This window comes from Sciurus vulgaris (assembly GCF_902686455.1).
Source record: "Sciurus vulgaris genome assembly, chromosome: 15".
Lineage (NCBI taxonomy): Eukaryota > Metazoa > Chordata > Mammalia > Rodentia > Sciuridae > Sciurus > Sciurus vulgaris.
Genome location: NC_136476.1, coordinates 22,583,765 through 22,611,185, shown reverse-complemented (window position 1 = coordinate 22,611,185; position 27,421 = coordinate 22,583,765). Strand labels below are relative to the sequence as shown.

The window sequence follows — 27,421 nt, the reverse complement described above, 5'->3', positions numbered from 1 at the left end:
CATTTTGGATTTAGTGGTGCAAGGATTGGCCAGTTAAAAACATTTTTAGTAAACATTATATACAATACTATATTATTTTATATCTCATTGTGGATAAATATTAAACTTTTTAATTTTTAAGTGACTGATTATAAAGACTAAAGGATCTTTTGTTATCAATCTCTTTTCATGTTTCCTAAATATTCTATCATATATTTTTATATCTAAATTACTTTTGTTAAAATAATGTATTCTTTGGGCTAGGGATGTAGCTAAGTGGTACATCACTTACCTACCCTGCACAAGACCCTGGGTTCAATCTCTAGAGCCACAAAGTAAATAAATAAATGAAAATAAATTATTCTTTGGATAGTCATAAAATGTGTAGAAAAGTCCACATTTAATGATTTTCCAGCGTTAGATGTTTTAGTTAAATAGCTTTTCAAGAAAATAATTATTTGATTGCCCTTTCTGTATACCTTTTTATTATTATTCACTAATAGAACCAAATGATGCTGCATTAAGAGCAATTTGCATTGTGAATTTTCATATTCAGTTGATTGACATCCAGAATAGTTTTAAGTGATAAAGCATGAAAGAATTTAGGTACTTAATTTTTCTCCTACTCTCCCTTCTTTTTATTGAGAAAGGAGGAAATGATAGAGATCCTGATATGTTTTCTTAAATGGACTTCAGAAACTCATATTCAAGTATGATTTCTCTCATGACTACTAGCTTACCCTCAGGCAAATAACATATTTGCCCCCAGGTTTCTTAACCTGTAAAATGGGGAGTGATAGTTAAAAGGATTATTTTATATCCAGGTCAGGTTTAGGAAAGGGAAGAAGTAATGAGGGGGTGGGAAGTGGGATAATGTGTATTGTTTGAAAAGGTATTCATTTTTAATACATTAATTCTTATGAAACTCCACATGAACATAATGCTTGATAAAAATCTCTACTGGAACAATATTTAGAAGCAAAATTTAAAAATCGTTGTTGGAGGTAGGGAATCATAGTTCTATGCTGTGGTCCTTAAAAAGAGAATAAAGTCCCCTACTCTATAAAAGCTAAGGGACTGTCACAAAGGTTGAGCTTTATAGCACCCATCCTAAATAATCTTGCCTCTGAGAGAAGACCTTAGATGTCTTCAGTGTTATTATGCACCTGACTTAGGTGCTGGCATGCTATCTGGTGGCCTGGACTCAGCACCCTTCTTGGCTTCAACAACCTATAGGCATGCCTTAGCTGCTTCCATCTCTTAACACCTGCCTTATTTCCTATTTCTCTTCATATTAAAGCCTTTCAGGATTGATTGCATATTCTTCAGCTGCTTCCAAATTGATTTTCTTCTCCAGATTGCACAGAAACTAGTCTTATCAAGGTCATTGGTGGCTTTCAGTTGTTAAAGTTAAAGGATGTTCTTCACTAACTGTATTTGATCTCTAGCAGTCCACCAGTCCGCCAACCACTCTGTCCTTGAATTACTAGTTTTTGTTTGTTTGTTTGGTTGGTTGGTTTTTGGCTTCTCTGACTCTAATGTTCTTTTGTTTCCTTCCTACCTTATTGACTCCCTCAGTCCAAATGTTTTTTATTTCTTGCCTAAGCTCCAGAATTATATTGGCATGGATGTTTCCCTACTGTTCTCTAATCAAGACCACATTTTTTTTCATAACTGATCACAGTCTTTCATTTTCTCAACTATTTTAATATATCCATCATTTATCGTTTCCTCATTAGAATGTGTCATATATGCAAGGAACATGTTTGTTTGCTTCCCATTCTCTCTAAAACATGGAACAATGGTACTTCAGAGGTTTTCAATTTATATTTTTTGAAAGAATTGAAAAAAAATAGCATTTATTGACAGACCTGACAGGAGCAGGCTAATTGGCAGTTTGAAGTACACAAGGAACAATGAATTAAACTGAATTGATATTCACACAGCTTTGTTTATTCATTTTTTGTTTGGAATTTGGATAATTCTGTTTGTTTCATTCTTTATTTTTCTGGCGGAAAACTTTGTATTTAAACATATGTATGTGGTTGCTCATTTTTTCTTATAAATTTATGTCAATGACTCTGGATTAAGTCTTTTACAAGGTCATTTCTGCCAAAGTTGATTGCCACTCATATTCCACTTCTCTGAGCTCTGTTCTCTGGGCAAGTGACCTATATATGTATTTGTTACATCTATCCATTTGATATGCTTCAAAAGCCATTATAGCAATGGAAATTTTACAATGTTGTGGGCAGCTGCCACAAATATAAAACATCTTTTATAAGAGTAGACTGATCTTTAAAAAAAAAAAAGGCTAAAAGAGTTAATAGTTATGAAGAACATTTTTTTTTTCCTGTCACTTTTGTGGAATTTGGGCTTCACATTTTTAGTATACTTTAGTACAGAGGTTCTCAAAGTGTTTTTGCAGATAAGCAGCACTGACATTACCTAGGAAAATTTTTAGAAATGCCAACTTTCAGTGCTCAGTCTGATTCTTCTGAATGAGGAACTTCAGGGTAAGACCCAGCTATTGGCGTTTAAACAAGCCCAGCAGGCGATTCTGATGCACACTAAACTATGAGAAGCACTACTCTATCATACAGGAATAAATTTAGATGCAAAGTGTAAATGTACAGATATATTTGCATAAATATCATAGGATGATATGTTTGAAGCTATAATTCCAATAGTCTGTATATTTCCAACATATATAGTATTGAAAATATTACATATGAAGAAAAAAACTTAATTAGTAATTGCAAGAAGTATTATTGACTTTTAGCATTCATTCTTGAATTTCCTCTCCAGCAGGCATGGCAACAGCTTAATAAATGCTTTTACATTTTACTTAATGTTAGGAAAGGTGAAGTTTTCAGAAATAAATGTGTCTTCTGAAGTTAAATGAAGGCAAATGATTTATTAGTGATATTACTAGTATTTATTACTTTATATTTAATCTGCTTTTGAATTTTTTTGGTAGTAAGAAGTTAAATTTTAGTCACTTGAATTCTGAAAACATTGTTTTCCTTTTTCAAAAATGTCTTTCACAATATGGACCTGTCACCTGCCTTCAATCTCACTTGGACCATTCAATTGAAGATCCATATTGAAACTCAAAGAAGAGGTTTATGAAAACCAGCCAGAGATATATACCACATGACTGCAATATGATATAGTTACTTCTACCCATGACTTTGATGGCCCGTGTAAAAAGTTCATAATGAGAAACCGTTTAAGGCAGAGGTTTTTGGTGCCAAGCAACAGAAACCAACTCTGATTTATTTGACAAAAACAAAGAATTTATTGAAAGATATTTGTGGCTTTCAGGTTTTCCAGGAAGTCTGAAGAATCAGGCTGGAGAAATGGCAGGCACAAGTGAAATTAGGCAGCAACTAGACCATAGACAAAACCCTGCCACAGAGGACACCAGTAAGGACACATGCCACTGCTGTCATCCCAAACACACTGACCATTGCCACCCCTGCTACTAGTCTTGATTCCTGGCCTTACTGCCATTGGAAACAGGGTGTGACTCCTACAATATACCCTCATTTCTGTTTCTTTGTGCTAGTACTAGCCTCTGATTTAGGGCAAGTACATCTAATTATTTGAACTTTAAGCTGATTTCCTATGGCCTGTTCACAAAGAACTGGCTGGTATCTGATATTCTGGGCTGTTGTAGTTAGAAGTAGGATTTGTCTTCCACCAACATTCACAAAGTAAGGAATTGTAGGAGCATAGGCAGTAAGTTTCCCAGCATTATCTCTGTTATAATGAATCAGTGACTTCAGCATGATAAAAAGGGACTAGAATTCTAGGCAACAATGCAGGATATATGTTTTCTGACTATAAATCACAAAATTTTAAATTATTGAATAAATATTTAGGGTATTAGCAGTTCCCTGGGATTAATGAATTTTCCTATGTGGGTTATGACTATGTAATCTTTTTTTTATTGGAGAAATCTCTCTCTCCCTCTCCCCACAGTACACAGTCGTGTGTGTGTGTGTTGGTTGTCTGTGTGTCGTGGAGTCCTAGAGTTCTGGGATGAAAGGAATGGCTCAGGGCTGGCTGTATATCATGGGAGGAAGAGAAACAGACCATGCTCTGTCTTCTGGGTCCCCTTCAACTGGAACGTATTTCACTTTTATTTATTTGATATTTTGAGGTTAATATTTAATTAGACAAGAGTTTATGCCACCACACTGAACACTGGAAGTAATTTAGTAAGTTATCAAATAATGAAAAGAGAGAAGAGTATCTGACCTTCTTTTTACTGTTTGTTTGAATCTTGACCTCAGACCTGTGGCTAATTCCTTTTTTCTCCTTGGTGTAACCATTCCTTCTCTGGCCTTGGGTCTTTGTTCAGTTGTTTCTGTCTACAAGATTCTTCCGTCTTCACCTATCCAAATGCTCCTTTACCCCTATCCCAACTAAATTCAAACTTCTTGTCATAGTCTAGAACAATTGCATTTAAGCTTTTGAATCCACCAGTGGGGAAGTTAGACACACATTTTATACTCAGATACATGCATGTGCACATGTACATGTACACATATCATTTCTGATAGAAACTAAAGTTTCTAAAGATAGTTCTTATTCTCACTAGTATAATATGCTCTAAGTCTTTTAGTCTAGTCTGTCTGTTCTATTCTGTTGCTTTTTTAAAATGCTGTTGTGACCTTTGGAAATTTATTTCATAATCCTCTACTAGATCATGACCCACAGTTTAAAAAAAAAAGTATTTGTTTACACTGCCTGCATATTTAGTTTTTCCCTACTTATTTAACTTCCTCTCTAATAGCCTTTTTATTTCTTAAGTCCAGAATATTATAGGCTTATAATTTCTTCCTAAATATTTGTATCTTTTCTGTGTTTTGACTTTTTCCTGTGTTGCAAGAATTTCTGTACTTTCTTCCTCATATATTCTTTCCCCCTATTTTCTGTAGGGCTGACTCCTTTTCATTTTTTAGTCTCAACCTGAATATCTGTCCTTCAGAGGTAACATTCCTTGCTACCTATGTAATGTGTCTCCTTGTATTTATTGTCTTAATATTTTATTTTTCCTTTCATATGACCTAAGAAAATTTCTAATTATCTTATTTTTGCCCACATAATATTATATGACCCTTATAATAGGGACCAAGTTTGTTTGGTACCTTTTATTTGAGGTGCCAGAGTAGATGATTAGTAAATAATTGTTAAAAAAAAATGCATACAGAGTAGCCTGAAAAAAAATGACATTGTACTAATGTAAGATATTATAATGATCACTATTACTGTATTCTATCCTTGTAATATAATTTATGGTGTGAAATTTGCAAGCTGTTTTATTTTCTTAATTTATTACTTTTATATCATTGCTTGATTTTATAGTGACAAGCCTATTGGGAAGATATGTAAAACCTTGGTGAAACATAAAACACATGATTTAGATAAATTGTGTATCTGGGCTTGTGGGTAAGAAAGTAGAAACTTTTAAGAAAACAGAAAGATTGATTATAGTGAATAAGTAAGCAGAGAATATTCAGGGTCATGCTTAGCCTAGGTATATCCTAAAGCATGATGGGGATGAAAGCAGCACTAATTTACTGAAGTAAATGGATCAGAGTTCTGACATTTACATAGAACCTTATAATAGAGTTAGCTTTGAAGAAGCTTCTATCAGCAAGTATCACATATCTATGTGTTCACATTCATTACTGGATACATTTGAGGAACAATGAAAAGATTTCTGCTATAGAAACAATATGACACATTATTTTCATGACAGTCTGTAGCAATCAATACAAAACAAACAAAATGAACACAGCAGCATCTTTTAAATGTGCACAAAATTGTTTGGGATTTAGCTATTTCAGGAATATATAGTCCATGAATAGTTAGCTGCTTTCAATTTCATATGCCAAAAATTGAATAATTTTCTTGAACATATGTTTTAGAGATTCTGGGGGAAATAGTGTGCAAGCAATAACTCATGAAGGAGTATTAAATCTATACAATATGAAAAACAAGCTGATCTGATGTGTCAGAATTAAAGAATCTTGTTTCCAGTACATAAGAAAAGAACTGTTTTTGGTGTTCTTTTTTAAAAATAAATTCTTCAGATTTTGTTCAGGAGCTGAAAGGACTTAGATATGGAAAAGCCTTTTAGGGGATGCTTGTGCATGACTTCAGCTGAGACTCAAAGGGTTCCAATAAATGGATTAATGCTGGCTTTCTTAACTTTAAAGAACAATGACCAAAGATATCATGGTCTGCCTCTATTATTCAACCCAGTATTTTAAAGTCTCCAAGTGTATTTTTTGTCCAAGCCAAGTTCAGACAATTCATGATAGTTCATTTCTTGATATAATTGTGTCCATTTTTTACCCTTTAGAAATTGCTAGTCTTTAGCCCCAGTGTGTGTTTATGTAGTAGCCAAACCTCCTTCATAGTCTCATTCTCTATGATTGAATATTGGAATAATGGTGATGGTTTATAGATTGGGCATGCTCTTTAGCAGCTTCCTTCCATCTCTTCTTCTTGGGTCATTTTCTAGCTCATGAATCACATCCAGCTAGAAGGAAATATGAAAATTAAGTTGTGTTTTACCACTATATTTTTATACTGAGTAGTAGATTATATGGATTTTACACATTTCTCTTTGATGCAGTTGTATTTCTGTTGTTCACTGAGAACTAATTATATAAAAAGAGCTGCCAAAAAGATGGAGTTTTTTAAATCCCTTGGGATGTTTCTCTTATGATGGGGTAGCAATTCCATGATTATAGAACTTCTAAAATTCAGTTATATGGTGATAAATATCTTCCGAATTGGCTTTACGTTTTCACCATTACAAGGGCATCATCAGCGTGTATTCTGGGTGAGAACAAGGAATAGTTTGGTGCTAGTAAAACAGTGAGTTAAGGGGTCAGGAAGTACCAAACAGCAACAGAGATTTCATATGACGTTTATACCACCTATTATGGCTATTCCTTACTAGTTGTTCTCATATATCACTGACATGCATAAAATGTTAAGGGTTTTTTTTTTTTTTAATAATGTTATAAAATGATTGAGAGTGTGGGCTAAGTTCAGATTCCAAATTTGTGGTTCATCAGCGGTGTGCTCTGGATAAATCTTCTTAACCTACCCAAATGTCAATTATTCAGCTTGTGTACGTAATAGGAATTGTAACTGTACCTACCTCAAAGAGTAGTCATGAAGATTAAATGAGTTAGTTGTGAAAAACACATAGAATGGAGTCAATTGCATAGTAAATGGTAAATAAATAGGAGCTACTGTTAGTTATTATTATTATTTTATTTGCAAAAGCTACCTGCTACAAAAGGGCATACTTAATCATCTTGTTTGGACCATGTGCTGTATCTGTCAAAATACTTATTGTTCTATATCTATTTATTCAACTATACTTAAATACCAACATCAGATTGTGTTACTTTAAGCATAGTTAAATGAGGCCACTGTTGTATTTTGTGGGCATAAATTAAAATGACCCCATTTCTCTTTTATCTAAATTTGAAATCACCATGACTATTTTACTAAATAAATGAGGTATCCAGTTGGGAAATGGAGCAATGGTGAATTTTACATACATATATATACACACACACACACACACATATATATGTTTATATGGAAAAGTCTTAACATAAGAATTTTGATTTATATATATATAAATTTTATATAAATTTTACATATATATACATACATATATATATACATATATACACACACACACATACATAATGGCTTTTTTCTATCTGTTAAAAGAATGTTCTCTGTGGTATTGTTTCTATCATCACCCCAAACTAAAATTTATACCTGAGCCTGTTATGGTGCTTTCTGCAAAGGATTAACATTATCCAGTGTGAAGTACTTATTGAACACCATTATAATCTTAGTAAGATTGATATTGTATATTACAACTCTTATAATGGCTTAAAAGTTTCTGTTATAAGTTATACAGAAATTCTTTAAAATTTAGGCATACTTTCTCATTTTTAACAAATATAAAAGGATTTGTATTATAGAAATTTAATTTTTTGACCATTTGGTTTTCTCATTGTCCCCCAGCAACATATTAAGTATTGAGGTTACAGATGGGAAAAAATATAAATTTCATGGGAGTACAAAGTTATAAGAATAAGCATTTTGAGAACTATATTTCAGGAATACACAGAGTGTTAGAAAAATACAGAGAACAAAATATAACAGCACTGTGAGGAGTGGTAATGGAGGGCAAAAGATGCAGAAAATAATTCAAGACAAGTAGCTTAACATGAAGGTTTAAGGATGATTATGACAAAGACAGTGAGTTGAAGAGAAATGTGAAGACCTTCCAGGCAGACGAAATCATATGTAGTAAAACAGAAGTAAGAGAAAAATCACCTTTGGGAGAATGAGCAAAATGGTCAATATAGTATTAATAAAAAAAAAGCCTTGGAGAACATGACTAGTACCGAATCCTGAGATTATCAGCCTCTCGTGTTTTCTGTACATCTGTCAAAGGTTTTGAACTTTTTCTGAAGGAAATACAGAATTTTGAAGGCAAGAGGGAATCATGGAAAGATTTTCAGGCTAAGTTTTGTTTCTACAGTTGCATTTTAGAAAATTCCTGTGGCAGTAAAGTTGGAAGTAGGTTGGAAGAGAGCCAATTAGTAGAAGGGAAATCAGTTATAACCCAATTATAATAGAGAATATTATGAATTAAGGCAGTGAATATGAGAAGGAAAAAGAGAATTGGAAATTTTTGAATTTTGAATTGTATTTAGAAGATAAAATGGATAGCATTTAGTGATTCATGTCTGTCTAAGTGAGGGAAAAATCAGCATTATTTTCCAAAACTGAAGATGGTGGTGCTGCTCACTGAGAGGGTGAATATAGAAGAGCAAGAGAAGTAATCTCATCATTTTTTAGATTTTACAGATGAATCTACCCATATAGTGTTGTGGAGTTTCCTAATAAAAATAACTGGTTGGCTGTTAGAAATTAAGATTTAGAATTCTTAATATATAAGGAGAAAATAAAGGAAGCAGAGATACCATCCTGGATGATTACTTACTATGGACATGCATCTGTCATGTAGTAGCTGATAAAGCTATGGTATAAATTAAAATAAGGAGAAAAATGTAAACCTCAGGATATAAAGTGCCAGGAAAATGAAGACAAAAAATAAAAGTAGAAACAAAATGCCTTTGAAACTAAGGGACAGGAGTGGTTAAGATAGAAAAGCCTTAACATAAGTATAGGAACTGTCGAAAACATGCACACCAGACTGTCACGCATGGCTAGCTCTGGGAAGTGAAGTTAAAGAGAATAGCACAAACTAGGGAATTTAATTTTGTATTTGAATTTTTAAAACAATGTTATATTTTTGTGACTGTACATTTTTGTATTTCTGTGAGCATTTTATAAAATTAAAAGGAAATTCATCTTAAAAGTAAGTTACAGTCAATAGAAAATGAAAAATAATGAAATAAGTTTAATCAGAACAGAAGAAAGAGGGAAAGGGCAATATGAAATGGTCAACAATGTCATACTACAGATAGGTTAAAAAAAAGATGAGGGCTGGCAGGAGCCTTTGAGCTTGATATTTAGATTTGGTCACAAGTGACCTTATTAAAAGCCGTTTCAATGAAAGACAAGAGGCAGAAGCTTGACCATAGTTGTTGGGAAGCAGAAAGTGAGAACAAAGAGGCGGGCATAATAATCTCCTAATGGAGAAGTTCGGGTGTGAAGAAAGAGAGATGTTAGGTAGGATTTTAGGGATGTTAGATGTTAGATAGGAACACTGCTTTTGCTCAAGGTCCTTATGGTGGTAAGGAGGATATTCATGCAAGCTACCTTAGTCATGGAGGGTTATTAAGAATCACTCAGGAAAGTGAAGTGGTATGGACAGACAGTTCACTTATCAGCTTCCAGTCTTTCAGAGCTCTGATTTTCTAAACTGCGATTTGTAGGTGATTTTGTTTTGGTTTGAGCCAGTGGTTTTTTGTTTTATTTTGTTTTTTGGTACTGGGAATTGAACCTGGGCAGGGAGTACCACTGAGCTAAATCCCCAGTCTTTTTCTTTTATTTATTTATTTATTTATTTATTTATTTATTTATTTATTTATTTATTTATTTTTATTTTGAGGATTTTACTAAGTTACTAAGGATCTTGCTAAGTTGCTGAGGCTGATTTCAAACTTGTGATCATCTTGCCTCTCTAGTCACAGGAGTTACAGGCATGCATCTCTGTACCTGGCTTGCAGGTGGCTATTTAAGGAAGTGGAAAAATTTGATCAGCAAGATTCCTTGGAGGGAAATGACCAGAGCTTATTTATATGCCCGTGATAGGCAGCTGAAGAGGGCAAACTCCCTGAAGTACAGAATGGTGTTGAGGAACATATTAAAGGAATGTACCTTTAATTTGGAAAGTACACCCAACTATTTCTAGGAATGAAATTTCTTACAAAAATGAAAAATTTGCCATATTTCAAAGGCTAAAATATTTTAAATATACTCATATTAAAATATATATATATATATATACTCACATTAGAAGATAATTTAATCAGATGATATAAATAAACTAGTAAATTTCTCCTTTCTTCTTCTTCTTCTAAAGCCGAACAACAACTTATCCTTATACAGAAACACAGATGTACAGCCAAAACACTGGAGGAAATTACTTTGATACTCAAGGGAGTTCTGCACAGGTGACTACTGTGGTCTCCTCCCACAGCATGGTGGGTACTGGTGGGATCCAGATGGGTGTTACAGGAGGACAACTCATCAGCAGCTCTGGAGGAACCTATCTGATTGGCAATTCAATGGAGAATTCTGGTCACTCAGTGACACACACTACTCGGGCCTCCCCAGCAACAGTAAGTATTTGAGTTCTCATTCGTTCAGTTTAGCTTCTTGATGACTTCCGTTGCACATTTTTTCCTCTATGGGGGAAAAGAACCACAAAGGCTGAACTAGGGCAAGAATGTGTATTGTAGTATTGTGATAGTGTGCAGAATGTAGTATATATAGTATTACACAGACTGTTACTGAAATGTGTGTCCCCAGTTAAATGAATTAGGAACTTTTCATCAGTAATTGGAAGTTAGAGTTGAGTTTTACTCCTAAAACTGCTGATTTTAATAGGCTTTCTTCAGCAAAAGTATTAAAATACTTCCAATTTCTAGAAATAAATTTTTGCTACGCTACTTACTTTATAAGTAAATAGAGAATAAAATATAGTTTAATGTGGATTTTTCTCATTTTTTTTTCACTTGTGTTTATGCCAGCTCATTCCCAGAGATGTTAGTTATGTAGGACAGTATTTCCCATACCTTAGGTATTTAAGTTTTACCATATTAACCCACTGCCTGTAATATCATTTACTTAATACATTCTAAAACTGACTCACTTTTAAAATAGAAAGCCATGTGTAGTTTTTTCTCCTAATACATATTGAAATCAGTACTTAAATAGTAAAATTTAAGAATCCTACTCATGTGCAAATGTAAAATCATGATCTGTTCTACCAGAGACATTTTCTGAAGCACATATAAAGTTCGTTCAGATGAAAAGTACTTGGGTTGACTATGATCATAGTTCTGAGCAAAACACTGAGGTGTTAGGGATACACCTGTGTATCTGAGATTTCAAGTTTTTAAAATTTAATATTTACTTTGACATAGTATGTTTCAATGTGTTCAAATGATGTTATAGAAATAATCATAGAAAATAGTACAAAATTAAATATCAAACTTAATAACCTGAACTTCCCTATTTTTTACATCAACCAAGAGAGAATGATCATTTAAATCAAAGTAGCAATGGAATTGATTTTCTAGATATTTATTTAAAAGGGTGGTAGGGATTTGAACTAAAGTAGATGTATCCTTTTCCCACATCTTACCATATAGTTTGTTCTTGAAATGAAATACAGTAGAAATAAAGTTGGGAGAAATATGAGAGTTTTATGTTTCTTAACTTGTGGATTTTCTTCAAGATATTATATGTATATGGTAAGTCCTTTGCTGCATATACTTTGTGTGTTTGTGGTGATTAAATGTGTTCATACTTTCATCATTTAGTACTTTCCCCTAATCCATTTTTAAAGTCCTTTGTTTTTAATTCAGGATTTTTTATTAACATCAGAATAGATGACTAGCTGTTCTAAATGGAGAGTTCCTTCCTATAATTTGTGTTTTTCAAACATTTTCCATATTTGTCTTGTGCTGTTACTGATGTTAAATACAGTATTTCTAAACCTTTTGGTCACACCAGTATGTTTATATAGATTAGAAACTAAAGGGAATTGCCATTAATAATTCTCTGAACTTCAGTTCCCCTATCAATAAAATAAGGGGTTATTTAGATTAAATGATTTCTTAATTTCCTCCTGGCTTTAAAACTCATGGTATTTTTTAAATTATAAAATACCATAGATGTGAACATAACCACAAAAGGAAAAGAAGGAGAAAAAAGGTGCCAGTACTTGATAGTGCTCCTACTAAAGGCCACCTAGAAAGTCATTTTCCATGAAAAACAAAGTCCTTGCCAATTATCAAGGCCCTAGGAAAACTGAAAAGCAGGGCAAATGTGTGCCTTCACACTTTCTTTTCATCCACCCTGTCTCATGTTGGCATCCCATTCTTTCCTACCTCGCCTTCTCTTACCATTCCCACTTACCTTCACACTTATTTTAGCTACTTATTAAACATCCCCAGCAACTGTATTTAGGTTTACTAAACTGACTAGTTCTATCACTAAATTAGCTAAGGTCATGTAAATATATTTGCAAACATTAACAGGGAATATATATATATATATATATTTTTTAATAAGGGATAACTTTTGGTCTTCTATATAGAGCATAAAAGGTAACATTACCCAATACACAAATATGATGTGTGATTTTTATTATGTTCATTGTAAATTAGACACATAAAATTACTGAATATAATTGGGGATATATGAAAACTTCTAAAAATCATCAATTCATAATATCAATTATATATGTTAATTTACATTTTGAAATATTCATATTTGAGATTGTTTTCTTAATGATGAAAATTCTGTATGAAATTATTTTGGGGGATTTTCATTTTTAATAAGAATATTTCCTTTTTTAATAAAAAGCAAAAGAGTTAAATCTTTTATATGAAAAAAACACAAGGTGCCTTTATCAAATTCCAAGTGGTAGTGCACACTTACCTACTAATGTTTATGGTATTACCTTGCATTTATTACCAAAGGATTTATTTGACTTAGATCCCCCTTCTCAATTTGCTAAAGATTTCCATGAATTTGATTTAGAGTGAGAAAGTGATTCCCAGTATACAATTCACATTTTAGTAGTAAAGTTAGCAATGTTTGATAAGGACTATGGATATAGCTATGATTTTCTACCAGCCTCTTCTTGTCAAATGTTAGGAAATTGCTCAATTTTTGTTCATTTTTAACTTGTAGAAATCAAGGCTTTTTTTTTTTTTTTTTCTTTTGAAGTAAGTGGTAGTTTACCAGTTCTTAAAAGGGAATTTGCTTGAATTTATCTTTTTTGTTTTCAAATACACACAAGATGGTGTATTTGAGCACATCATTCTTTTGCAACTTCTTGGTCAATAGTCAAGCTGTTTTTTTTTTTTTGTTTTTTTTTTTTCCAAAATATTGGGCCAAACGATACTATATAAGTTCAGTTTTTCTGGTTATTCTTCTTGCTCAACCTATAACCTATAGCATGACTGATTAAACTCACTACATAGTAGTAGCCTATATTATGGACCAAATTCCTGACTGGAAAATATGCAGTCGGCTCTTTATATCTACAGGTTTTACATCCATGGATTCAACTAACCTCAGGTAGACAATATCCAGAAAAAGAAATTTGTATATGTACTGAACATGTACAGATTTTTTTTTTTGGTCACTGTTCCCTAAATGATACAATGTAATAACTGTTTATAAAGCATTTACATTGTAGTGGGTATTGTAATTAATCTAGAGATGGTTTAAAATATACAGGAGGGGTTGCTCATAGGTTTTATACAACTGCTATACCATTTTACATAAGGGACTTGAGCTTTTGGTGTCTGAGGAAGTTCCTAGAACCAGTTCCCCATGGATACCAAGGAATGATTATAGTCAACTAGGCCATTTTTTACGAGCTCAGAAGTAAGTGGAATGTAGAGTCAATTAATTCAGTTTGATGTAGAACTAGTTAAATTTGGATACTTGGGAATAGCAGCTGCCCACTTTTATTCAATTCCTAGCTACTGAATTTTCTTGTGATGGTTCTCAGAATAATTGCGTTGACTCCCTTTTACATTGAACCTGTCTACACAGACATAAATTAATTTAAAATTATTAGAATTATATTCTACCACAAAGAAAAGTTTACCTTAATGTACAAATAGATTCTCAAGGCATACTAATGAAGAAAGCTCATTGTTTTATGCTCATCTCAACATAGTTTATCTTATAACAGACTATAAAATAATTAGTAATATGCTTTAAGAAACTTTGTTTACTTCTCCATTAAATAGTGTTTCCATTCTTAAAATCAGATGGTTATTTATGGAGTTTTTTGTTTCTTAACAACTAAATAAGGTTACTTTAAGCATTTGAGAAATTTTAACACGTTTATTTATTTACATTTAGTAGTTTGTATGTTAAAGGGCTTTTGCTAAAATTAGATTCCAACAAGATGCATAAAGAAAATGTGTTGAATTTAATATTCATATCTTTTATTAATGTAAAATATTATAATTAACTTTAGTTTTTTTGAGGAAAATATGAATGTCCATCTGCTGCTGTGAAAGTAAAAGTTTAGCTTAATTTATGTATAGAAAGTTAAGAATTCATTTCATACTTGTAGGTACTCTTATTTCTTTATCCTTGGGTTTATATGTTTATGAATTTGGAATAGGGGAGTGCTTTTTCTGAGATGAATGTGTTTAGTTTCCTGAAAAGTCATTTTGCCTTATTTTTTTGCTGGTATGATGCTGATGGCCATTTGCTTTGTTTTAAATTTTCTATTAATTCTATTTTTTAGAAGCAACCAATGTTATCAAGTTCTTTAAGCATCATTCTAGAAATATTCTACGAATATATGAGCAGAGTATGTCTTCAAGTTTTTCAGACAAATTATAGCAAAAAATACTTTATCTTGCTTTCCCCCACCTTACAAGCATGCTTTGGAGTTGTTTATTTTCCTCCCATATCAGTACATTGAAGGACTCCTTATATTTTTGAAAAGTGAATATATTAAAAGTAGCTGAGCTGTGTGCAGTGGTGCACGACTGTAATCCACTGTATTCCTAGCAACCTGGGAGACTAAGGGAGGAGGATGGCAGGTTTGAGGCTAGCCTTGAGAACTTTAGTGAGACCCTGCCTCAAAATAAAAAATAGAAGGACTAGGGATGTAACTCAGTGTAGAATACCCCTGAGTTCCATCCCCAGTACCACCCCCTGCCAAAAGAAAAGTAGAGTGTTAAAATAATGATGGATTATTGGTTATGGCTATATTGAGAAAGAAAAATAATGTAATTACATGAGATGAAAACTTCTGTGTGATTATCATATATAAAGGCATGCCTGAAACTAATTCTAAGTTAGTTGTGTATGCAAATTATGTATGTCATAGTTCTTATTTAATAAAATGATTTAATGTTCCAATCAATCTCAATGATTAAGGGAATAAAACTTCTTCACTTATTCAAGCAAAAGCATGCATCTCTGTTATAATCTTAGCATTTCCTTTTTCCTGTGTCCCCCTTTTCCTCTAGGCTAACCTGAGCCCTCAAATGAAACTCCTCAGACAGAGTACCACAAATCTTCTGCTTCCTGCACTAAATCATAAATTGACTGAAGGTTCTGGGACCTCATTTTCAAAGCACTTAATAAAATGGGACTTTGAGTGACTTGTGGTCTCCATCACTTCATCTATATTCCATTCAGCTGCCAATCAGTTCCACACTGCTCTAGCCTTGAAGCTGATAAGATCTAGAGGCAGTAATTTTGTGGTTCAGGCTGTAAAACATTCCTCTCCTAGAAATCTTGATAAACTAGAAGAATAAGACAAACAGAATGACAGGGCCTTCAGTCTCTCTTGAATACAACCAGTGAATTCCCCTGAAATCTTAATGCAAATGCAAAGTAAATAATTTTATTTTTCAGCTATTTCAAACTAAAATGGCATTTCAGAACAGAGATGTATTATAATATTGCCAGAACTGGCTAGATTTTATTTCTTATACAATCTAGATTTTAGGAAGTATTAATGATGTTTGTAACTACTACTTATGGAAGTAATATGTGTTCCAAGTAAGCTCTGGTACTTCAATCTCCTTATATTTAAAAATCACATTTCAAATTAATTTCCTAGTTTGAAATTATTATAGATTTTAAAGGAAAAAAGATCAGGTAATCCAGATGAAACATGAAATGTATTAGTGGCAAAATGAAATAGACTGTTGCCTGTGAACAGCATCTGAGTCAATGATAGACCAAGAAAGTTTCAGTAGTGCTTCTTCTGACTAATTTAAAAGGGTACAATACAGCACAAGGACTATCACCAGCTATGTTTTTTTTAACATTAAAATTTTTAAATTTATTTGAAAAATTAACACTAACATCTCACTGTTGAGTAGGAAGATATTTTGATGTTTTTACAAACAAGAGCTTATTTGAACTTCAAAGCAATACTGTGAGGAAAGCAGGACAGGTAATAGAGTCACACCACAAAGGCTTTTGTCGCAACACTTTTTCTGTGCCACTACGTTTCCTCTTGTTTTTTAAAAAAAATTGTTTAATTTTATTTTTACAGACTGCATTTTGATTCATTGTACACATGGGGTACAACTTTTTGTTTCTATGGTTGTACACCATATAGATTCACATCATTTGTGTAATCTGATGAGAGGGAATTTCTTCATGACTGAATGCTTATTTGTTTATCCCACAAACCATGTGATTTGATTACCACTTTCTCAATATGCATAATTCCAGTTTTGTTTATTGACTATAGGAATTATCTGGTTTCTCTTAAAAACCTAGCTACAGTGTTTAATTCAAACTGTTAATGGCAGTAAATTTCATGGGCTAGAAGTTTTGTAATGTAGCTACAGACTGTTAGAAATAATTTTAAACATTTATTTTAAATTTGCTTGGTATAAGTTTAAGTGACTTTCCCATCTGTCTCAGAAGAATGGAAGATGTGATTTTTTTAATTGTGCTTTCCAAAGTACAGATGTAGTAAGGCAAGAGAAGGAAATGAAATATAAAACTAGGAAAGAAATAAAGAGGTTAGAGTTTATAGATGATATAATTGTATATCTGATAAAAATCATAATCACATGAAACTATAATGAGAGAGGTGACTGAGTTCAAAATTAGTATATGATAAAATCAATAGTTTTTCAAGATGCAAGAAACCATAATTTTAGAATATTTCATAGACGCAGAGATCTCATTTACAATAAAAAACAAAAGTATCTGATGATAAACTAGCAAATCCAACTGCTAAATACAATTTTTGAAGTTCCTGAGGGACATAAAAGGAAACTTGAATAACTAGAAGACATACCATATTCTTGGATAAGAAACTTTAGTATCAAATGTTTGACTCTTCCCAAATTTATATAAGATATTTTAACATAATCTCAATCAAAATGCCAATAGATTTTTTTTTCTTTCACATGAAAAGCTATTTGTATAAATAAATCTGCAAGAGTAGTAGGGAAATTTTTGCAAAAGGAAAAATAATAGGGAATGAGCAGAGGGGAGACAGACTACTGCTTATAAAAATGGTGTAAAATTATAATTAAAGCAGAATTGTCTAGGCACATGAATAGACCAGCAAATGGAATAGACTAGAAAACTTAAATAGTACAAATGCATATAGGAATATAGTAGAGAATAAAGGTGGCATTTCCTGTCAGTGGAGAAATGATATATTATCAATAAATAATGATGTTTGGAATAGCAGGATAAACAGTTTAGAAAAGAAAATTAAATTAGTTCCATACATTATTCCTTATACCAAAATTAAATTTCACTTGGATGGAAAATGTGTTTATTATTCTCTTAGAGTGGGAAGCATGATGTAAAATCCAGATGCTATAAAAAATGTATTGATAAACTCAATTACGTAAAAATGAAAACATTCTGTATGACAAAAGCCCAATAAACAAAGGCAGTGGAGAAACAATAAACTGGCTTAACATGTTGAAACATTATAGTCAAAGGAGTAATTTCTTTAATATGTAGACTACTTTTATAAATCCATAGAAAAAAAGATTAAAATTGGAGATAGTATACAAAAGTATACAAATAGTCTGTCCAGTGAAAAGGAAATGAAAAATAGACTATCAATAGATACCATTTTTCATCTCACACATGAACAACCTGAAGTAAGCCTTGGCAAATGTATAAGAAAATAGGCACTCTCAATCACTGTTGATGGGAGTCTATACTGGTACAAAATTGGAAAGCAATGTGGAAATGTCTATCAAATTGAAAATACACATATCCTTTGACCCAGAGTCAAGAGTCTAGAGTGTACTTCTAGAAATTTATCCTACATACACACACACACACACACACATACACACACACACACACAGTACTGCTTAAACAACTATATTTCCTGTAGGGTTATTTGTTAAAGAAAAATAATGGAAAAATCCTAATTGCCCACTGCCAGGGAAGCAAGTATTAATAAATTTATCCTTTTCTGTGACTGTTTTATATATTATGTGTGTGTGTGTGTGTGTGTGTGTGTGTGTGTGTGTGTGTTTGTATGATACTGGGATGGAAACCAAGACCTTTTACATGCTAGGAAAGTGGTCTACCATTGAATTACAATCCCTTAATATAGTTTTAAATAGAGTGAAGCATTGCATATATACTTTAATATGAAAAGATATCCAAAACAAAAAGCCAAAAGCAAGTAAAAAAAAAGCAAGGGTAATGTATGCGTGTGTGTAAATAAAAACATGTATTTGTACATGTTTATATAGGCACAAAGATATTTTTAGACAAATAGCAGAAACATGAAGCTAAAAAGAAGTGAGAGGCATATGAATATAATATCTATTAACAAAGTAATTTGTTATTTTTTAAAATCTCAAGCAAAGTAGTAGTGATTGTAAAGTGTATTGAATTGATCTTATTCTCCAAATGCATGTAGTTGAAACAACCCTTTCTCTATGTGCCTAGTATTAAGCTTGTCTATAAGGTGTCACAATTGAAATTAAACCTTGATCCAAAGTTTCAGATACCGACCTCCCTTTTTAATTTTATTTTTAGTGCATTATAGTTATACATGATAATGGGGTTTATTTTGACATATTCAGAAATATGTTTAACATCATTTTTTTCCATATCAATCCTCAGTATTACCCCTTTCTTCTCCTCCTCCCTACCTTATTTCCCCTTCTCTATCAGTCTTCCTTCTGTTTATTTCTATTTTTAATTAATTCATTATATATAGTCCTTCTTTATTAGACTGTTGAAAGTTCAGAGAATGAAAACTTGCACTAAATTTAGTTTTTTTACAGCCATTCTTAGTCATTATTTTGGTATGAAAGTGAATGTTTTGTATTTGTGCATTTGTATTCATATATTTAGGCCAAATTATTTTCTTATTCTACAGTGCTTACATTCCATAACATTTAAACAGAACTACTTTTTTTTTTTTTTTTTCCCCAGTGCTGGGAATAGAAGTCAGGGCCTCACACATGCTAAGCAGGTGCTGTACCACTGTGCTATGCCCCAAGCCTTTGTATTATTTTCTTTAGTCACTCATTCTCAAACATTTGTTGAGTAATCACTGTTGACTAAGCACTTACAGGAAAGGAAAGGTTTACCCAGTGGGCTAATGGAGCTAGACTCTAGCACTGAAAGCTACCTACGCTTCTCCAGGGCAAAAATGGAAATCCACAAATAGTCCCCAAAATTCTAGTTAAGTGGTTAATTCAACATCTTTCTTACCACATTATTTTTAAAGTCATAAATGTTATTAAGTTATATGGTACTTACCTTCTGATAATTTTACAAGTATATGTTCAAAATTCCCTAATGTTTCTGTAGGTTTGGGTAGCAAGAAAGTTAAAGAGAAGCACAATCACCCATTTATTAGATTATCTGTCTGCTTACACTACCTACATAAGTAGTTATAGTCTAGCAAAGAAAAAAAAAATTGGTCACGTTTTAGTGCAGTGGTCCTCTAATTTGAGTGTGTGTATCTGTAGCTTTGATTAAAACATAACTGAACCTCACTCCCAGGGCTTTTGATCCAGTCATTGTGAGCAAGGGCTCCAGAATTAATTTGCATTTCTAACAAGTGCCCAGATGATTCTAGTAAATCTGGTGGAGGACCACACTTTGAGGAAAACCTCTGTTTTAGTGATTATATAGACGACGCACAAAGTGAAAATGTTCTTAATACTCAGATTAAATTGCAAAAGGCAAGGACCATTTGAAAATATAACCTTGATCTTAAATCCTATAACAATGCAAATGCAGCAAATTCCTGAAGAGTAATTCTAACCTCCAAATACTTCTGCAGTTGCTGTTTCAGAAACAAGTTTTATCATCACAAACTGATAATACCAGCCTCATGGGGTTCCTGTGAGTTGGAGAAATGTGGGCTGGACAAAGTTAGAAAGTCCCAAAAGATAAACAATCTTTGTTTCAACCTACCATTCCAAATGTTTTCAGAAAACAGTTTACACATGTTTATCTAAGTTGATTTTTTGTTTTTGTTTTTTTTTTTTGCCTTAAGAAATTTCGGAATAGATTAAGGCATTAGAAAACTACCAGATTTTCAGGTTGAAAGCATAATAGTTTAGAATTTTTCTCTACATGTCATAAAATTATCAGTGAACAGAAAGGAGAAGATTTTTATGTAGTTGAACATTATCAAGATCTCAAACTTGTTTGTTGTAAATGGTTAGTGTGTTAAGACCAAGATTTCATACTTTGCTACTTTATTATTCAAGAAGATATGAAAAGCAAAGCTGGCTAGATGTGTTTTGGGGAGCATTCTGAACTTTTTAAAAAAGAATAGTATGTCCTGAATCTCTCACGGTTAAGCTTTTTTTCAATGGTACTGTGGAATTAATGTATTTACATATTGATTAATATTTCACTTGAATTTAAAATTTAAAGAGCAGTATCATAGCCAGAGCCTTAGCTTGATTGATGTGTTTCTCTGTGCATTTGCCAGGCCTCCTGGGCCCAAATGTACCCTATAGATCCTTAGAAGATATCCCTTGACCAGAAGGGAGTTTATAATGATTTAACTGCTAGTACAGGGCATTCAGAATTTTATGGCATCTATGAGAAATACCTTTGCACTTATCCCAGTACTCATAGACTCATATATATTCATAAATGCATATTCTTTATGTCTGGTCATCTTTATATATGTACACATGTCCATATGACATGACTGAAACCAAAGTTCCATAATGTGGAACATCCATACTATTTGCAATGACTCTGATTATTTTCTACTTTATTTAATTTCTTTAATTTTCTTAGAATCATTGGTCATGACATAATTGATTTTATAACCTACTGATTATTTGCACCTTACATTCAAAAACACACTGCTTTGGCCAGGTGCACACATCTGTAATCCCAGTGGCTCAGGAGGCTGAGGCAGGAGGATGACAAGTTTGAGGGCAGCTTCAGCAACTTAGTAAGACCCAAAGCAACTTAGTGAGACCCTGAATCAAAATAAAGAGTTAAAAAAAAAAGGTCTGGGGATGTGCTCGGTGGTTAATCAACCCTAGGTTCAATTCCCAGTAACAAAAACAAACAAAACAACAACAGAAAACACTGTAACACTACTTCGGGCAAATTGAAGAGAAGGTCAAGCATTATCAGTACATATATAAGACCTGGTTATAGACTCTCCATTGACCTTGAGGTTTTTTAATATTGGAAATTCAACCCAGGGACTCTCTACCACTGAGCTATACTCCAAGTCCTTTTTTTATTTTTTCATTTCGAGACAAGGTCTTGCTGAATTTCCAAGCCTGACCTCAAATTTGCCATCCCCCTGCCTTAGTCTCCATAGTTGCTGGTATTACAGGATTGCACTCCTGGGACCACCTTGGGTATTTTTTTGTTATTGAATTTTGTTGTTGTTGTTTGCTTATGTATTTTTAAAAAAATATTTTTAGTTGTCAGTGGATCTGTTATTTATCTATTTTATATGCGGTGTTGAGGATCAAACCCAGGTCCTCACACATTCCAGATAAGCACTCTACCATTGAGCCACAACTCCAGCCCTGTTTATATATTTTTTTACTTGGTGTTTTTAACAAATGCCCAGTTGATTCTGATGTGGTCAGAACCACATTTTGAAAAACTTCTGTCTTTAGTGATCCATAGACTAAAGTGCAAATGTTCTTTTTTTGTTGTTGAAGCCTCCTTTTGGAGGCTCCCTACACATACCCACACACACATACATACTCACTAAACACACACAGGAGACTGTCATTTCAGATTTGTGTTAAGTGTGGTGGCTTCTTGTCCCTGCCAGCCATCACAGATAATTTTCCAAACAAAAGTCAACAAGTAGAAATATTTACCCAATCTCAGATGCAAACAAAATTAAAACCCTAGAAATGCTATTTCTCTGAGAAAGTGCTCACTAGTGTGGTTAAGAGAGTAATACAAGTGTTATATATTAGGATAATTGTTTTTAAGATTAAAATGAACTATCCAGTCAAAATTTTTGTTGTCTTGGAACTTGAACACATTTAAATCATTATCACATAATACTTAGCAATCATATTTAAACCCTTTTCTATTGGAAAGTAAATCTTAATAATAAATTACTTAGCAAATTGTAATTGTATAAACCAGTCCTCATAGAATATTTTCATTAAAATAATATATATCCCCTCAATTTAGATTCATGTTATATTTATATATAATGAAAATGATATTGAATTTAGAGTGATAAATCTTAGATTCTGATCTCATAGTTAATACCCTTGTAATCTCAAGAAAATCCTTCAATTCCAGAGAGCCTCAATTTTCTAATCTGTAAAGAGGAGATAACATTTCTTCCCTATCCTATTTATGGGTTGATTTGAAGATCATATGAGATTTAATGTAAAAAGGTTTACAAATCATAAAATATTCTAGTATTCTATTTCAAATCACTTTAACAGTTGTAAAATAGAAATAATTCATAGTGTGACACCAATTTTAATTATAGTCATAGTTGAATATATCAATCTTGAACTTTGACCTTTAAAAAAGATCAAAAAGAAATTTAAAAGTCAAGAGAATATGCCTTGACTTATAAAGACTATTAAAAAATGATATAATTTTTCTTTTCTCTTATTAGCAATGTAGTTGAATGATAGGTTAATGTTTACATTAAGAAAGAATCCTAATTGTGTATATGGTATTTTACTTGCATTGATGTATATACATGTCTATATAAACAACATGTTTATATAGAGGTAAAAAGAGGCAGGGAAGCCTATTTTTTTGTCCCAGATAAGTCATACAAAACACTTGGCACCTCTTCACATTTCCTTATATTTCAAACTGAAATTTAGCTTTTTGTCGTTATCAACTGCTCCTAAATGAACTTTGTATTCCAGTGTATCTTAATTACCTGTATAAGAAGTACCTGGGAATGGCTTAGATTTTACTGAAAATTTTGTAGGACAAAGAACTGAAGGCTTAGTGTCATACTGTCCAAAGCATAGTCACACAAAACTTTGCACCACATTCTTCTCTCCAGTCTGTCCATTCATTCTGCTAATGAGCATTCCCCACCAATCTTCTCAGATATAACATCAGTCTAGTCTCCTAAAAATCTCTCATCGTTCAGAAACCACTCTCTGAATCATGAGACCATCCATATTAGAAAGACTCTCTTTTGATAGAAGGCAGTGGACAAGCCTAAGTAACACTGGGTAATGACAACAGGGAAACTTTCTTTTATATTTTTATCTTTAAAAATGTGCACTGTCATAGGAATAAGACAATATTCATCTCTTCTTTGAGAATGGGAAAAGAGAATATAAACACAGTATTAATGAGCCTTCAGATCTCATTTGACCCTTTTTCTCTCTACTCTCAACCTATTTTCCTTAGGGCTTAGGTGGGATTTTTTTTAAAGTTCTTTTTAGGATACTGATTTAGGGTTAGAGACAGCACATACCTCAAAGTGGCCTTGGGTATTTGAAAGCCTCTACTTATCCTTGATTTCAGTAAGGCAGCATTAGTATTTTCATGACAAAAAGAGTTTCAACCTAAGGTTTGGGTCAAATGTTTATCACTGAGTATCTCTTATTAGGTAATAGGTATACTGTCCTCTTCAGGTCCTTCCTAGAAGGAGTTGCTTTATCTTTATAGAGACAATACTGAGATTAATTTTATTTTTTCTTCTTGATGTGAAATATAACATCTCTCTTGCCTCTTCTGAATATCTCATCTTAATTCCTGAGAAATCATGGAAAGCTGTCTTTGTTCTTCATCTGCCACAAAATATGCATATTTAGTATATTCAAAAATAGTATACTTGGCCTTACAACGTATTTTTTTTTCTTGAATTTGCCCCCAAAGAACTAAAGTCTATTTGTTGCTGTGTGTTCATATTCTATCATATTTGTAACCATGCTACTTTCTATAACAGAATCAAATTGTTTGGTATGGAGATCCTTATGCTCAGTGGAAACCTCCAGGCATACCATATCCTTGGGATCATGTCTTTTAAGAATACAGTATTCATTTGAAAGAGTGGAATCACACCTGTATTTATTTTAATTCTCCATTCCTACCTGCTGCCTCAGTTCTAAAAATTATTTTCTCATATCCCTGGTATTACTTTCCTCTCTTTTTCAGGCAAATTAAGTCATTCAAAGCAAAGCCCATTGGGTAGAGCACAGGGAGGTTCTTAATTCTCTAAAGAAGCCTAAGTTTCTCTGGATCTTCTTCACTGTAAATTGCAATTATAGCTAGTTGATCTAACCAGCTTTGATTTTTCTAATTATGCTCTGTAGCACCTTGTTTTGTGACATGCTGTCATGAAGTCATTTGGTCTTCCTGCTAATGTGAGGTCAGAAATCTGGCCTGTGAATGTAGGTAGTTGTCCATGTTACCTGAGCTTTAGCTCTTCACTCTGCCAGGCATTCTTCCAGGGCAGCATTTGAGACTTTGAGACTACATACCATTCCTAAGGCAAGGAAACTTTTCATTAATTTGTATCATATCTGCCCCAGAGGCCTGCCATTTCTCTAACATTTCAATGGTCTATCTAAACACACTGCAAAATGCTCCTGTTTCAGTCTGCTTATTTGCCACTTTGACCAAAACACCTGATAAGAGCAATTATAGGAGGAAAAGTTTCTTTGGGGGCTTATGATTTCAGAGGTCTCAGTCCATAGATGGATGACTCTAATCCTTAGGGTGCAAGGAGAGGCAGAACATCATGGTGGAAGAGTAAGGTGGAGGAAAGCACCTCAGCCTCAGGACATGACACCAGGAAGGGGAGGGAGGGAAAGAGAGAAGAGAGGAAAGGAGAGGAGCAAGAGGAAGAGAGAGTGTGTGTGTATAGGAGAGAGAAAGAGAGAGAGAGAGAGAAAGAGAGAGAGAGAGAGAGAGAGAGAGAGAGAGAGAGAGAGAGACACTACTCTGCTCAACAAGTACACAATATAAACCCAAAGACACGCCTGCAGTGACCCATCTTCTCCAGCCACACCCTACCTGCCTACATTTACCACCCAGTTAATCCCTATTAGCAGATTAATGCATTTGGTTCCCAATCATTTCACCTTTAAACATTTTTGCATTATCTCACAAATGAACTTTTGGTGGATACCTCACTTCTAAACCATAACACTTCCTCTCCATTTGCTGAAAATGTTTATGGCTTTCAGTAGCACTGGCTGAAGAGTTCCCAGACTAGGCTTATAACCAGCATTAGATTTCTATTCTACAACTCCTATTTTAAATGGTGAAACTGAAGGGATTTTAATCACCCCAAATATATTGCCAAAGGTCTTCTTTTAGCTTCTAGAAAAGAATCTAAACTATCCCACGTAGTTAACTGTCCATAAGGCTGGAGTGGATATCAGTTTCTTAGCTGCTTTTCTACAGAGGAGTTTCTAAGACTCACCCTTATCAGTCATCTCATTTAATGCTCTGTAAACTGAGTGTCTCATCTCAAATGGAGTGACCTACCATTTGCTCTCAGAGGAATTGCCATAGTTGTTTATCTGATTATGAGGCAACAGTCCGGCACTATCATGAATGAGTCCTAACACCTAAGCACCATGGTGACTCAGTCCCAGGTGATTATGTAATATATACAACTGGGCCCTGTTAACTCAGAGAATTAACTTTTTAAAAAAGTAAAAAAAATCATCATAATCTAAAGCTTCAGTAGTTGAAGGCAAAATTGGATAGTGTTTACTATGTCTGTTTTTTAGCTGAAAAAAAAAGGTGGGGAGCGGGGGGAATCCTTTAGTCATAAAAAATATTATTTGGCTTTGTACCATTAAGTAGAAAAAAGCAAAAGGATATTTTTTAAAAATATTGAGAGGAAGGAAAAGACAGATAAAAAGAGTAATGTCCAAGAAGAGAGATCACTGAGGCCTAGAGTTAGTCCTGACTTTTAGATCGTCATAAGGATACTTGTTAATCAGATAATAGTACTTTGTATTAGAGTTGAAATTTCTATAGCAAAATGATCAGTATTTTTAGAATAAAGATCATCCTGTAGAGAAATGAACTGGAAAACATTTTAGAATCTATTCCTGTCAGTGGATTTGATATACACATTTAAAATGTTCTAATCACACACTGATGAAATAAAAACCATTATGTTCACTTCAAGTAAAAATAAGACTTATCTACCTTTCTGCCTCAGAATCCACAGCTTTAGACCTATAATTCAAACATATGTTTATATTCATCATTTTCACTCATTCCTGGAGCATTACCATAACTTCCAAATTAGTTTTCCCATCCAGATTCTCTCCCATCCTATACTAGATTTATAATGTGAAGTGCTCTCATTATCAGATTAATTCCCTTTCTCAAGGCTTTTCAATGGCCCAATCCTTTTTAATCCAAGATCGCAGCCACAATATTGCAGTCTCTCTAACCTAATCTATCCATCCCTATAGAGAAGTTATCTTCCAGCCAATCTCACTCTTCTTCAAACATACATTGTGCCATCTTACCTTGTTTTCTGTACCAGAATTTTTCACTAACCTGCTACTATTAAAATGTCATACATTATTCATTATGACAAATATGTCATTATTTGTCAGTTTTCTATTCAACTTTATCCCTTCTCTGTTTAACTATACCAACAAGATGTGATTCTTTCTTCCCTATCTTCCTCTTTCCATATTCTAGTAATAATTATTTAATTCATTCTGATTGCTTTTGATCACTTATACATTATATA

General features: G+C 33.1%; 1 protein-coding gene across 7 annotated transcripts in view; it reads left to right on the top strand.

Annotated features, from left to right (window-relative positions):
* RFX3 (regulatory factor X3) overlaps positions 1–27,421 on the top strand; it is a gene marked incomplete at its 5' end in the record, with an annotated part of 288,404 nt that overhangs the window by 173,015 nt on the left and 87,968 nt on the right. For all 7 annotated transcript variants that reach the window (XR_013759609.1, XM_079113050.1, XM_079113049.1 and 4 more), the window contains one exon: positions 10,595–10,853. Coding sequence is in view for 6 of the 7 variants with exons in the window: in XM_079113050.1 (XP_078969176.1) it covers positions 10,595–10,853 (259 nt within the window). The remainder of the gene's footprint in view (positions 1–10,594; positions 10,854–27,421) is intronic.